Source organism: Rhyacophila brunnea, unplaced genomic scaffold, assembly GCF_057557595.1.
Source record: "Rhyacophila brunnea isolate RB1 unplaced genomic scaffold, BYU_Rbru_1.0 scaffold_17, whole genome shotgun sequence".
Lineage (NCBI taxonomy): Eukaryota > Metazoa > Arthropoda > Insecta > Trichoptera > Rhyacophilidae > Rhyacophila > Rhyacophila brunnea.
This window is the reverse complement of record NW_028232827.1, coordinates 2546934-2562238: the sequence shown is the minus strand read 5'-3', so window position 1 is coordinate 2562238 and position 15305 is coordinate 2546934. Positions and strand designations below refer to the sequence as shown.

The window sequence follows — 15305 nt, the reverse complement described above, 5'->3', positions numbered from 1 at the left end:
GTTCGAGCTGGTGGTGAGCATGTTGATGGTGACCTCCAACCGTTCAATCATCGAGTCAAGGATAACTGCGTCTTCTAAGTACCTACTCCAAGTTGCACAGTCAGGATAAAGCGGTCAAGTCTTTGTCAGGCAGTCTGTCGTATATTGGGGATTTGATTGTCGGAGCTAATCAATGACTTGACAGATTTCGAGTATGGATAACTATGGGATAAAGTTATACGCGTGTTAAATAATATGTCATTTTCAATAGTTACGTCTGTATCATATTAATATGCATTAAAGTTTGTCTCGTAAACAAAATGCCCATTTGACATTAATAATATTTAAGGATTTAATTGAATTTTAAAAACTAACTGGCACCATCTGGAATTTGTATTCATAGTTAAATGAAAATAAATAAGTACCTATGTAATAGACCATTTCATTTATTCAACGAATAACTCACAATATTTGAGAATGTAACATTCCATATATTGAACATACATAATTTGAAAATATCTCAGATAATATAATATACAGACTAGAAAAAATTACAAAATACGATGTAATTAATATTCCTTGATTTAAAACACAAAAACCGATAGTCAATAATAACGCAAATTGATAAGCATTTCATGTAGGACCTACTAGCTTAAATTATCGCAATCAAGTATGAGACTCGTAGCTTAATTGGTTAAAGCATATTAGCGCGATACCAGTAGATATACGGGTTCAAACCCGTCGAGCATCATATTTTTTTCAAAAGTGATTTTTTCTAGTTTGATGTTTTCAAGTTATATATTATGTTCAAATAAGAATGTCTAACAAAGTTTAGTGTGCACTAACTGTATCGCATCTTAATAGCCTACCTCCACCTTTCGCCACTGCTACCCCTACCTAGCACATACAAACCGGGTTAAACAGAAAACGGTCAACCGGGTAACCGCGCGTTTTTAACCTAACCGAAAACCGGGTAATTTTGCGCGGTTAATCAACGTATTTATTAAATATTAATCGATGACGATATGAATACGACAAAATACATTATATCAAAAACTGCGTAGCGCGGCATGGCAACACATAAAATATTACTTACTAAATTTGTTTATAATTATTCTGCAATAAACTGATAATTCTTATATTATTGCTAGTCAACTAATAAAACCTTTTTGAAATGCAAATGAAATTTTATTTCACCAATTTTCAACTATTTAGTTAGGTTCACATCACGTGTGCAGCTTCTTCGGAGAAAATACGTATAAATAAATAGCCAGGTACATATTATTTTACCTGAATGTAATAAAATTTTAAGTGTAAATCTTTATATATATTTTATATATTATATATAGCTTTATATATATTTTTGATCTGATGGTTTAAAACGGTATACCGGATCATTACTATTTACTTTACATCGTTACTATTTAACCAGAATTAACTACGTGTAATAAAATTGTTGCAAGTGCTTTATTCGACAACGTTTGGATGTAGACACAAAACCCAGAATTTTCCTATAAGGGCTCATAAATGAGCAACTTTTGACGGCAATTTGATACGACAATTGTGTTGGTGTTAAAAGTTACCCAAAATACGAAAATAGTAGTCTACGTTGCCGAAACTTTCCATCTATTGCCTTTGCTTTCTGGCAGCATGGTTGATCGATATATCGAATATCGAACTCAATCGAAAATACGGCAATGATTGCTAGTTAAATCTATTTCATTCTCGCTTTGCTCCATATGTGCGTCTCTGTTTGCCTCAACCCTAGCAACAATAAAAACATTTGTGACAGCCAATTCGACAATACACTGTTATAGTTTTTCGCCGTGTCATTGTTAATATTATTATTATGGTGTTATTACTAATCGTCAATTCACACTACGTACAATGAATAAATGGACAAACGACATGGTATTGAAGCTTGTTAATGTAGCTTATTTACGTCCGGGGCTATGGAACATCGAATCCAAACTATAATAATCCTAATATGAAAAGACCAACTACAAAGCTGCACAAACGTCAAATTTTGACATTCTTTTAAAGTTTTTAAATAAATAATTATCAATAACTAATTCCTGGTTTATATTACTTATTGTTTCAAGTTTGTTTAAAAGTAGGACCCGATCCAAATCCTTCTTTCATTTCGGATTAATTTGTTTAGGTATGTGATTATTTTTTATATGGTGCAGAAACTTCATTGTCGGCCGTTGTTGTCACGTGTACGCACAAAATACATCAGCCTCACTTGCCCGACACTGATGACGGGTCATACATTGCCCAGCAACTGAGCAATAGTTGCATCATTTTTTTGACAATTTTATCGGCAATCTGTAATTTTTGATGCTCGTTTACGGGCCCCTTTAAACTATCAATTCAACCGGATTGAAGACGTTGCAAATTCACTATCAAGTGTTGTAATTATTATAAGTATAAAAAAAATATTTAAGAGTAGGTATCTCTAGTTATATTATTAACTCTTTCATATTATTATTTATTTATATTTACTCTATACAACAACACATAATTCAACAAAACACTACAACTAACCATAAAAACTGATAGATTCAATATACATAATCCATTTTCTCGTAATAGTAACTAAATTATTTGTTTTATTCGAACGCCTCATGACGTGTGATGTCAGTAAACGATATCGTAACTTTTTTATCTTTTTTTTCATTTCAGTGAGCTTTCAGATTGTGACGTCACAACGAAAGCTCGACCCCGAGGCGAGCAAGCTTTCTGTACGGATTTTCGCAATTTTTATTCTGTGCCAGAAGCTTTTTTTTACGAAGTTTTTCTAGCATGTTACCGCGACAGTGTAGTCAAATTGGATTTTAAAATTTCTCGCGAAGGTATGAATATGAGGAGCGTATTTTTATCGATAATTTTGTCGGATTTGAATGTGACAACTTACGGTAGCTGACTGCTTATAAAATAGGTATACAAGAGTACAAATAGAGTAATGAGGCGCGCACACAGAAGATGGTATAAGGTGGGAGGGGAGTGGTTAATTTCGAAAAAAAATCAATGATTTATCAACACAAACATGGACCCCTCTAAACCAACCCGCCCCGCACCAAACTCGGTCTTAATCGAGCTATCACGAGACCCTACGTTTGGTCTGCAGTTGTTTACGCCTGGGAATGTTTCAGGAGCAGATATACAAGACTGACATCGCCACGCTCTCAAGTGAGCGACTGAGTTTAATGAAAGACATAATTTAATAAAAAGTGCCATGGGAGAGAAAGACCTAACAGAAATAAATAAATTTAATGATATATAAGTAATAAAAAACAAAGCTACACTTATACGGACAAACAAAACTATGAAAAGAAATCTTCACTTCCTCAATAACACGCCGTAATTTTTTTAAATGCAATATAATTGATCTTTGTGGCGACCAGGTTGAACGGCCAGATGGTCCCAACAGCTGGTTGGATCTCTTCCTTCTTGAAGCACATTCTCGGAAATTCCCAAAAGAATAAATAATTCTTAATCTAAATATTCAGAATTGTATAAAAAAACAATTTATACTGATGTTGTATTGCAAAAACGAATGTTTTTCACCGAAATTTAAAAAAAAATGTGCGTTTCGAAGGCATGGGGAGTGATTTTTTTGTGATTTTACACAAGGGTGACCAGTTTAATTGGAGCGCGCCTGTGCAATGATGTGACGTCATATTATACACTATATGAATATGTATTATATCTATAGAAGGACCCCTTATGATATAATATACAATCTACTATAGCATTATTCCGTGTGGTATCTTTATATCTGCGCTTCTTTTGCTGAGTAACGATCGATTGGATGATTGAACACGTACGGGAAGAAAATTTAATATTGTAGCTAATACTCAGTTATATTATTAATCTTGTACATTCTTCAGTTGAGGACATATTTTTAACGATGTTAACGGCCCATATGCTCGTCGTAGATCAAAATTGAGTTTTTATTGTAATTTTAAACCATGATCCTGGACACTCCTTAAACGTTGTAGATAATCTATTTATATAATTTTGAAGCCTTATTATCCTTTATATTTATTTCAAACATTGTATGACTGCATAAAGTATTTTTGTCACATAAAATAGTATTCTTTTAAACCTCTCGCTCTAATGTTTTAGAATATAGTCATATTTCGGTACATGAATGTGCAGTGGTGTTAAGATTTTTTACATTTATTAATTTTTAAACGCATTTATAAAACCATTAGTATAATTTATGACGAGATAATTTTAGTAAAATATTCACGATAAAAAATTATATTGATAATCTCTGTGATCCCAAATTTGACAAGAATTAGGCATTTTATTATTCAAAAAATCGGCAAGATTAACACATTTGAAGATAATTCTAAAGATATTCATTATAAGCTATGTCTTTGACCATTCAAGTGTGATAAACATCTTACGAATAATGATTGCTTTATAATAATTATTGACCTAAGAATAAGGTAGTGTTTTTTTGAAATACGCCATTCCTTTTGGCATTTCCCAGTGGTTAAGCTACAACATACGGCCGTAGTCACAAATTAAGATGTTTAAAAGAATACTATTTAATGTAACAAAAATACTTTATGCAGTCATCAAATGTTTAAAATAAATATAAAGGATAATAAGGCTTCAAAATTATATAAATAGATTATCTACAACGTTTAAGGAGTGTCCAGGATCATGGTTTGAAAATACAATAAAAACTCAATTTTGACCTACGACGAGCGTGTTCCCCCTTAACGTCTCTACAGCCACATGATGTGTCGACACCCGACGTGGACCGTGCACACCATGCACACGCGACGTTAGCAAACATCATAAAATTCACTTCCTGTTTACATCTGCATGGTATCTGATATTAATTCTCGTAAACTTCTCGCTGAAATAAGTATTTCCAATTCAAGGGCAACATTTGGAATAACTATACGCGGTCATGCGGTTACATATCGTCGCTATAGATTGGTTTGTCGAATAGACCAAATGTGTCGCAAGATTTCATAATCAGCCTAGTTCATAATAGATGAATAGGAGAAAAATAGCTTTTTATTTTCTCAAATACACAGTCACAGGGGTGAAAGTTTATATTATTTCGAGTATAGAATATTTAAAATTAATAAATTCCACATTTTGATAATGCAGAAATTTTGAAATTTTGAAAATGTTAGAAAGCAGTAGTTCTTCAGCCACGGTGGCCGCGCGGCTTAAGCGTTGGTCTATGACGCCGTGAGTCCCAGGTTCGAATCCTGGGTCTGGCAAGTACACATATTGTTTTTCAATTTCTGTATGAGTCAGGGTATGGACCTAATAGCTTGAGCAAGTGGCTGACATCCATTTCTCGTAAAAAACAAAATCTTTTAACACAAACTTCCACCCTGTGGAGGCCCATATGATCCTATTAGGATCGGACATGGTCGGAAAAGTTCTTCAGAAATTCACAAAAAAGTAAAAAAATATCTAAAGGTGGATTCTGAGGCGACACAAATGTCAATTATTCAGGAGACGAAAAACAAATTTGATTATCCTATATTTAAATACATGAAGGTATTTAAATTGTTGTTTTTACAGCATTTATTGCTGTTTTCATTACAAAGCAATTTAAAGAAAAGGATGGTTCTGGTCCATTTAGATACAAAAAATCATTCTGCATTAAAAGGTCGATTTCGACAAAAACGGATGTTCGACAAAGCAATCCTATAGCGATGATATGGCACTGTAACTTATTCTGACGTTATGTATCGTATTTCAAAACCAGTATTAAAGTATTCATCAATACCAAAATACCGGTTTTAAAAATCCAAAATACCGGAATTTTCGGAATCCAATGCCCACAGGTTTTTGTCACTTCCTGAACAATTTGATATTCGAGGGTGACGACAATTAGCCTGTACAGTGACGATGTGTCAGATACTTCACATAAAAGTAGACGGCAGCTCCACTTCGGTGATATATCTCTGGAAGTTCGGACTTGCCGTACACGCGATATAAGTGGCCGATACAAGACGTATAAATACTGTTTATTTTAAGTGAATATTATTAATATCACGATATAAGTGTCAGATATAAATGTACCATAATCCCATTCTGTACGCATTATGTAAGATAGATTAAGGTTTTCAATATCGCTTTAAGCAGTCTTTTATTTTTCGCAGTGCCATACGCAAGTCAAAGAAAATGTTTCATAAGAAAGAGTAACTATTTTACAACCAAAACTTTTTTCTACATCCTGTTACACAAAAGAAAAAGCTTTCTTTTGGAGTTTAGAGTGACCGATGGCTTTACCAAATACAAACAAACTTTGTACACATAGACGCTTCGTAATAAAGGCTTATTTTTTCTCTACAATACAATGTGACGACTTGGTCGCCTTACTAAAAGGTTCCATGACAGATTTTAATAAGATATATAAAAATGTTTTAACCTAAGTATATGGGCCTCCACAGAGTGGAGACTGTATTATCCAGTGGCGAAGACTCCATACTAGGCGATTATTTAAAGCCTACCTTCTTAAGAAAAATAATTTTTATTTTCATGTTGACGTATTTATATAATCACAAATAATTATATTTTCAATATGCCCAAAGACATTTATCGTATAATTGTCATAATTTTACGATCTTTTCCCATATTTCAATAAGCACCATCTATGGCATCTCCCGAAATAGAACACACCGCGTTTCGCTTCACATATTATATAGGATTATTTTCGCGTGAATCGACGGGTTTTTCAATATGAAGTTTTTTTCTCATTATTTCAAAATGTCTGGCGTCCCGCATACAAATGTACAAGCTGTTTTGTTAGCGCTTACGTCGCGAGAGTACATTTATTCAAAATAATTAATAAGAAGATAATTTAAAAAATAATTTCTATGGGATTCAATCACATAAATATGTATTGATTGTTATATATAAAATAATTTATCTCGTGATTTTTATTTATTTATTAGTTCACACATTAGACAATTTAGATATCTGATATTGTACCTACCTAAGTCTGTGTTTTAAATATAGAAGTATTTTAAAATGTCTAGTTTTACGGGTTAAATTATAAATTGTTATGGAACATAATATATATACAACAACGGATATTTTCATAGATGATAGGTAATATATTTTGAGCGTATGTTACGTTTATAAATGTTTAGGAAAATACATAAGTAATTCAAACTAATTGCTTATTTTTATGAACTAATTATAACAAACCAATTAAGCTTTTGAAATTTCTTCGTTTTAGCGTACCTATTCATCAGTAGTAATATTGGGTTATCTTCTTAATTCCCGCAAATATATCTGACAAGCATGGTTACTTCCACAACCTACCTCTTTCAAAAAGTCACCCTTCGCCACTGGTATTAACAAACCTTTAAATAAATAATTGTTATCCATTCGCCCAACTCACCGGATAAAATACACATTCCGGGGTTCGTATTTATTTAAAAAACAGCTGCTCGATGCACTAGGGCCTAGGCCAGTGGTCGGCAAACTCATTAGTCAATAGAGCCAAATATCAACAGTACAACGATTGAGATTTCTTTTGAGAGTCAAATTTCTTAAACTTAAATTATTATATACGTAGGTAGTAAGTAGCTACCCTGCTAATTTACTTAATAAACTTTAGTTATAGTTTTAAATCCTAATTAAATTATTGGTAGCTACACGAATATCATACGTAATAATGATCTTATTTATTAATAAAAATTAAATTGTAAGTTAGGTATCCATAAAATTGAATCACGACAATGACTGACAGATTCAATGTGAATAATGGCCTCGCATCTCCTTGTAAAGTTTGGGTAAGCCAGGTTCGTATGTTTATTTCTCAATTGACTCTTGATTTCCTCTCTTTGAAATCTTTTTAGTAACCACAAAAATTGCAATATTAACATTGTTGAAAGATTTTATTCAGTACCTAATTAAATACAGAACTTGATTTTTCTTGACTCTTCTCCTCAGCTGCTTTCTTCCTTGCATCATCGACAAAATATTTAGTGCAAAATTACGAGTTTTTAGTTGTAGTATCTCTCTAAATTTGAATGCGCCAATTTTTCCCGACACATAAATACAGGTCGGTAAGCCATTTAACTTTTGAATAAACGCGAAGTCTCGGTCTATTCAACATTACATTTACGGTTATCCTCTTCCATTTTCTTTGCTTCTTCTTTGTAGCCATGTCAAATATGGGAGAGAGCATCTGTGGCAGAGCCGCACTCAAGGGGCCAAAGAGCCGCATGTGGCTCGCGAGCCGCGGTTCGCCGACCACTGGCCTAAGCCAACATGGGAACAAATTTATTATACCGGGGTCGATCCACTGCTAGATAAAGGCTTCCCCTAGCTCTTTTAGATCTCACATACATTCACCGAATTTGTTAGTTCTGTGATTTGTTTTCAATATCGGCATATGATTATATAATAATACATATATATATACATACTGTTTCTTTATCGGATGTAGGTAAAATGACGTTTATCCGTAATGACAAGAGGTCGGATCGCGTAACCGTCACGGCTGCATGTTCGGGGGAGACTTCCAACATTACTGGCTGTTATGATTTATGGCTATATTTATGTCGCGTCAAATTTATATGTGTCTTATTGCGTTTCATTAATATTTTTCGGTGTCCAAACGGCAGCGCCAAATCGCCCTAGTACGATTAAATTTAAAATGGTAAATATTTTTAATTGTTATATGATTTATTATGTATTAAAAGGTTAAGTATGTAAGTCACTGATTTTTACGCAGTATCAAAAGCTCGGCAGCTTTTTGGTTTCTCTATAAAGAACAGCTTCGATAAAGTGGCAGCTCAATTTATTTCGCTCGCCGAAAACTCAGCTTTTAATGTATTGTTCAAAGAATAAAGCTCACAGTGGTCTTCGTTTACGATTAAACTTTTTTCTGATGAATTAAAATTTAATATTTAAAACCTCCATTCAAAGGGCCGTCTGTAAGTTTGCAGGGCCAAATGAAACCTACCGCGTAATCAAACAAAACGTTTATTTAACGGATTTTTACCCACAGTGTTTGTCGTAATACGACAGTACGAATAAATTACAATGTTTGATAAATGAAGTATTGAAAAAACTGGGCTGGCGAGTCTAATAAACAAAAATCTGTGTGGAACTTTTGGCAGCAAACTCATGCTAGTAGTAGTGTGTAGTAGTAGTAGTAGCATGTAGTGGTGTAGTCTAACGTGAGGTTGCTTCCAAAAGTCGATAATTTAGTTATTTATAGTTAACAACGAATTATATTTAATTTCGGTCATCCGATATATAGAAAATGCACATAATGCATAAAGAAATTACCATTACGCCTGATTTTAGAGGTAATGCCAAACTTAAAACAGCAATTACTCCATAACATAATTTCCAGACGTACCAACTTTTGGCAATAACCGAGTAACGAGACTACACCACTATTCACTTGTACTAAAACTATTTGTACGTTGTAAACATAATAAAACATTTATTTTGTTAAGTTGGTACTCACTTAGAGAAAGAGTAGAAATTTTTTAGGGTACTTCTTCATAATAATGGCCGCAGAATTATCTCTCTTCCATGTTAGTACACTACCAAAAGAAGTAGGTACTTCAAAGCTAAACGTCTCATTTGTTACAATATGTATAAGTACTGCATTCCCTCGAACGCCATAAGTACCGCGCTTTCCCCTTTCGCTAAGAAAATGTTTCTCCAGACATTTTTGTGAGGAGAAAATAACTGCCCCATTGTGTGCGCTTTGCTCTTCCTTTTCCTTTGTGAAAAACCTTCCTAAAATAAAATTGGTCGCGGGAAAAGGAAAAGGAAAAGTTAGTGTTTTTCCAAATTCGAAAAGTTTTATAATGTACTATGTTGTAGATGTGAATATGTTTTTCGTCTGAATTTTTGAGAAAACTGTTGCTTAATATGTGGTCGTTGGTGTAATATAAGATGATATATTTGAAAATTATATCACACACAGATAGCAACAAGACATATTATTTTTTTGTTTCTCAGTCAACTCGTTCTTATAAAATATACAGCGATGGTTTTCATTAAAGCAGATGACGCAATCGAATCGTCAAAATCAGTGGCGAGGGGTGAAAGTAGGCTGATAAGATGCGATGTAAATAATGCACAGTAAACTTTGTCAGTCATACTTATTTATTTTTATTTATCTAAGAGTAAAAATTGCAGATAACAATGGTTATTTTTTTTAAAACTCAGCTAAAACCTTCCTAAACTAAGCCACAATAGTATAGGAACCTACGTAATTGACGTCATGGCAAAAATAGTGCACACTTTTTCAGTCATACTTATTTGCTTTCGTTGAATTAACAATATATAATATTACAGATGGCGTTGGTTAGTTTTTTTAAATTCATTAAACTGTGACTAAGCCAAACTATAATAGATAAAAAATATTCTTCTGTCTATAAAATATCTAAAATTGTGTGTGATTTAATGGCATAGTTTCAAGTATTTTGTCAATAGGTTAATATTTCTGACTATTATCTATTTAAGGGGACGCTCTACAGAAATGCCCTTGAGAATTGAAAATATGATATTTTTATATGTGGTCCGAAATAGTTGGTCTACTAGTAATATTAAAAAAGTCGCCGCCGATGCGTGCCTCAAAAGTAATAGTCAGTAAATTAAATTTAAAACAAACAAACTCGCTCCAACTAAGCGAGTACGGTGTGACTGAAAAATAGTATCTTCTAATATACTTCAATATTACTAAATTAAATATGTTAATCAGCTGTTTGGTGGGAAGTATTGCAACCAATATGGTGGATATTGTGACGTTTTCAATTATGTGGTAGCCATGATATAAACTTAATAATATATTAATAACTTTTTAACCTGAAATTGTACGAGAACTAAACATATGAAGGATTTTGAAACACATATTATCTACCAACGTATTTATTTCATGTGCTATCCAAAAAACATTATTATTGAATAGTATTTATTTTTAATCAGTAAATTGACGTGCTTCTCGCTCTGTGGACTCTCTTTGACTGAAATATGAATCACATTGTTGTGTTAAACACACTCTTAAGCCGTAGCGTAGGGTTTAATTGAATTTTACTGAAAAAACTAACATATTTTCAATTTGTAATCTTAGTTCAATACTAACAACTTCTTCAAAGCTTATTGTGCATTATTTATGTCGATTCTCAACAGTCTACCTCCATCCTTGGTCCACACTGGTCAAAAGATTCCAAAAAGGACATCAAAAAATTTTTTTTTTACTATTTCTGTTCCTAATAAGATCATATTATTAAAGGCCTCTACAGAGTGGAGGTTTGTAATAACGGATTTTTTTTTACAAGAAATGGATATTAGCCACTTGCTCAACTTATTAAGTCCAGACTTCAAAATCATTGTATTTGCCAGGCCCAGGATTCGAACATTGGAACCACGATATTATAAGTAAGCCGTATTAGTATAGCAAAATAAAAATTTGAATTAGCAAAATATTAAAAATTATATGACAAATAAATGACTGTGAATTTTAATGAAAAATCTGCACCTGTGAGTCTCTAACTCTACTTGACCACTCTCCAAATTTATAGAAGAATTTTATTTACCAAATAAATTCTTAAAATTTTCATATGCAAATGTTTGTGTTTTTTAATATTTATAATTTGTAAAAAGTGGCCTAGGTATTTATGAAAAATAAATGAATTATACAAATAAAAAAATTGTTGGGATTTTTGGTTTTTATGTAATTATATTAATTTAAATAAAACGTAAATTTTATTGTACTGATTCGTCTTTTATTAAATATAGCTGGACCGGTTTCACCCACTTCAGAGGGACATTATCTTTGATTTTTTGTTTTATGTTAATAATTAGTATTTTTTCTGATTCCTATTACCGATTATACCACAGAACAATAATTAATAAATAAATAAATAGAATTCGGATATGCTATAAATACACTACATTTTGAAGCAGAGTTTTGAATGTGCGAGTGTCCTACGAAAACGAAATAAACATTATTAGATATTACGTGTATGTTGCAACCTTAAAATACACCAATATTGAATAAGCGTCAGTACATAAACCGCGAGTAGTTGTCTGAACAATGGACAAGCTTAGAATGACGTATTCTTGACAAGTGTTTAAGATTATTCCATATTTTTCCACACTCGAGATCGGTTGTCTGTTACTCCACATCCGTTAGGTATTTCAGTTCCTTGGATTACAGCTCACGATGGCCGAGCGGCTTAACTAAGGTCTATAACGTCGTGGGTGTAAGATTCGAATTCTGGGTCTGGAAAATATTATTGTTTTTCAATTTGTGTTTGAGTCATAGTACGAACCTAATAGGTTGAGCAAGTGGCTAACATTCATTTCTCATGAAAACAAAAATCTGTTATTACAAACTACCACTCTTTGGAGGCCCATAAATGATCTTATTAGGATCGGACATGGTCACACATTAACGATTCATTATAAAAAATTAATAGTTAATTTATTAATTTTAATTACCTAAGTGTGGTTGTAATAATTTTGTTTGATAAGCTATTAATATGTATTTGTGAATATTTTTGTGTCATTTTAAATTTAGTATGAATGTTGGTTTGTTGTATATTCTTTTAGTTGAAAATGTCCTTCTGGGATAGAAGAAACCAGTCCAGTTATATTTAATAAAAGAGGAATCAGTACGATAAAATTTGCGTTTTATTAGATTTAATAATACAGTGCATTTTCACCATGAATTGACAGTTAAGACAATAAAATATATATGTATTTTTATAAGTTGAGGCCTTAGACTCAGTCAGTGCGTCGAGCCTCCAAGTCCGTAAACCCACTACTGCTTTTAGATTGTTTACATAATAATATAGCAAATACATAAAAGTTTTGGCATGCTTTTGTTATTAATTATGTATGATGTATATTATAAATTGTTATCCAGGCCACAGTGAAATCATACTATAAAAATATTTATCGCTTTTCGCCTGATTCGTATTTTTTCTTTTTGTTTCAGGACACTACTTTGAGCAGAGTCATTCATGAATAGTGATGAAGTTAATTATTAATAATCTATGGTTGTGTAGCAGTTATGTTTTAAATGGAAACATTTACTATTTTGCAGTGAAAGCGTGTAATAAAAATGTTAAAAACAGTTCATAATAAATTATAATTTCACGTAACATAAAGTGTAAGCATTAAATAATTTCATATAAAAAAGAGGCATTGCATTATATGCGAAAACGCATGTCACGATGACGTGTTATAAAAGAAATAAGCTCAGATAAGACTAAATAAAAAACGAACGAACAAAAAACAAAATGGTTGTAGCAGCTTTGGGCGCGGGTTTTGCTTTCCTTGGCAAGATGACTTCGCAAAATGCAAACGTGAGAATTTGGCTGCTTTCATTATTGGCCATTTCATCCATTGTCCACCCGGCGAGCGGAGGGTCACGACAGGATGACTCTCAAGAAGCCGTCTCGCAGTCTCCGTTAAATACGACCAAACAATGGTCGCCGGCTTTAGTTTCGGCGGCAAATCCAGTCGAGGAGGGCATTTTGGATTCGGAACGAAACAGGGAGACTTCCGGTTCAAAAATACGCGGGAAAGCTGAAGACGAAAGAGCTACCCCGGAACCAGAAGAAGAAGAAGAGGAATTTTATAAAAATATTAACACGGAACAAGAATTTCCACCATTGGAAGAAGATATTGTTAATCTTGAAAGAAATAGGCACTCAGGATTTAGAGATAATCTAGATTCGCTACCTTTTCAAGAACCATCCGATACAGACTTTTTAACAAAAACAAAAGAATATATAAATACTCAAATAGAGAAACAAATAAATGCTACATCTTCTTTAGGCAATAGTCCAGTGGAAGAAGGAATACTAGATGCCGAAAGAGACAGAGATGAAACGTTGACAAATATATTCAAGAACAGAAACAATAATGATGAAAATAAAAACTATGGTAGTGAATATAAAACAGATCTTTCTGATAAGGAGACGGAAAACTCTAATGACGAGCCGAAGTTTGAGTTCTTAATCGGAATGCCCCTGGAGAACTTCACAGGACAATCGCCCGTAAAGGATCTGACAGACGAGGGCCACACTCGTCGGCCGTTCATACCGCCAAAATCGGCATGGCCAGTTCCGCAGGCGCAATCGTTGACTGCTAATCCTAAAAACAATGCTTCTTCTTCGGTGTCTGTGGACGGTGTAAAGGAGAATGCTGACGGAAGTAAGCAGCCGTTTGTGGAGGATTATGTGGAGTTGGTGGAAGTGAAAAATGGCAACACCGATGTAGTCAATAGGAGTGGTGTTGCCACTTTCGTGCCGCATGTCAATGGGACTGGGTTCTTTCTGGAGAATGATGCACCAGATACATGTAAGTATTTTGATAATTTATATTATATTGTGTCATATTATTATAATACTTAATTACAACGGCATTTATGTAAAGAAAAACTTCATAATAGTGGATTTGAAAGAACGTTTTTCTTCACTAACAATTCTGTAGTTGCAGGGTAAAAGTTCTTAAGTCGCGTTTGTATGAAATTAAGATTTTAAAGTTAAAAGTAAAATTACTTAATAAACTATTTCTTTTACTTAACGAATAAGACAAAAGATTTCAGAATGTAACATTCTATATTATACTGAATATATTACACATAATTTGAAAACATCTAATGCATCGTCATTGTTCTGGCAGAAGACACTTATTCGAAAAAATGACATATTGAGTTAGCACTAAAATGTTCCTTATTTCAAACTTTACCGCCTAGAAACCTTCTTAATAAATAAACAGTCTTTATTTTAAAGTCATATCCTTTTTACAATTACTTAATAAACTCACATGATAGACCATTATTTCAAACTTTTTAACAACTTCAAAGTCAAATTACTCAAAACTAGTATTCTCCAGTTAGTGTGTTCTGCCAGAACAGAGACGAATATACACACTAGAAAAAATCATAAGTACGTTATAAAAACTAAATAATGGAGTAATCCGCGACGTCGGTTAGTAATTAAGGAATTAATTGATACCTACCTTAATTTAATATACTAAAACCGATAGCTAACATTATAACGCAGTTCGATAAGCATTTCATGTAACAAGCATTAGTTAAAATTGTCGTGATTCAATAAGATTCCCGTAGCTTAATTGGAAAAGCATACTGGCACGTATCTAGCAAATACGAGTTCATGTCCCGTCGGGTGTAGTATTTTTTTCTACAAAGTGATTTTTTCCAGTGTGTATAATATTATGCATGAGATGTTTTCAAATTGTGTACAAAATTGCTTATTCAAAACATTGAATATAACACAATATCAAAAATCTTATTATATATAAATAATGTGTAAAGAAATAAA

General features: G+C 32.9%; 1 protein-coding gene across 1 annotated transcript in view; it reads left to right on the top strand.

Annotated features, from left to right (window-relative positions):
- Positions 1 to 15305, top strand: part of LOC147073550 (uncharacterized) — a 138360-nt gene that overhangs the window by 74990 nt on the left and 48065 nt on the right. Inside the window, exon 2 of the mRNA XM_085944658.1 lies at positions 12950 to 14319. Coding sequence (XP_085800784.1) covers positions 13254 to 14319 — 1066 coding nt within the window. The 5' untranslated portion in view covers positions 12950 to 13253. The remainder of the gene's footprint in view (positions 1 to 12949; positions 14320 to 15305) is intronic.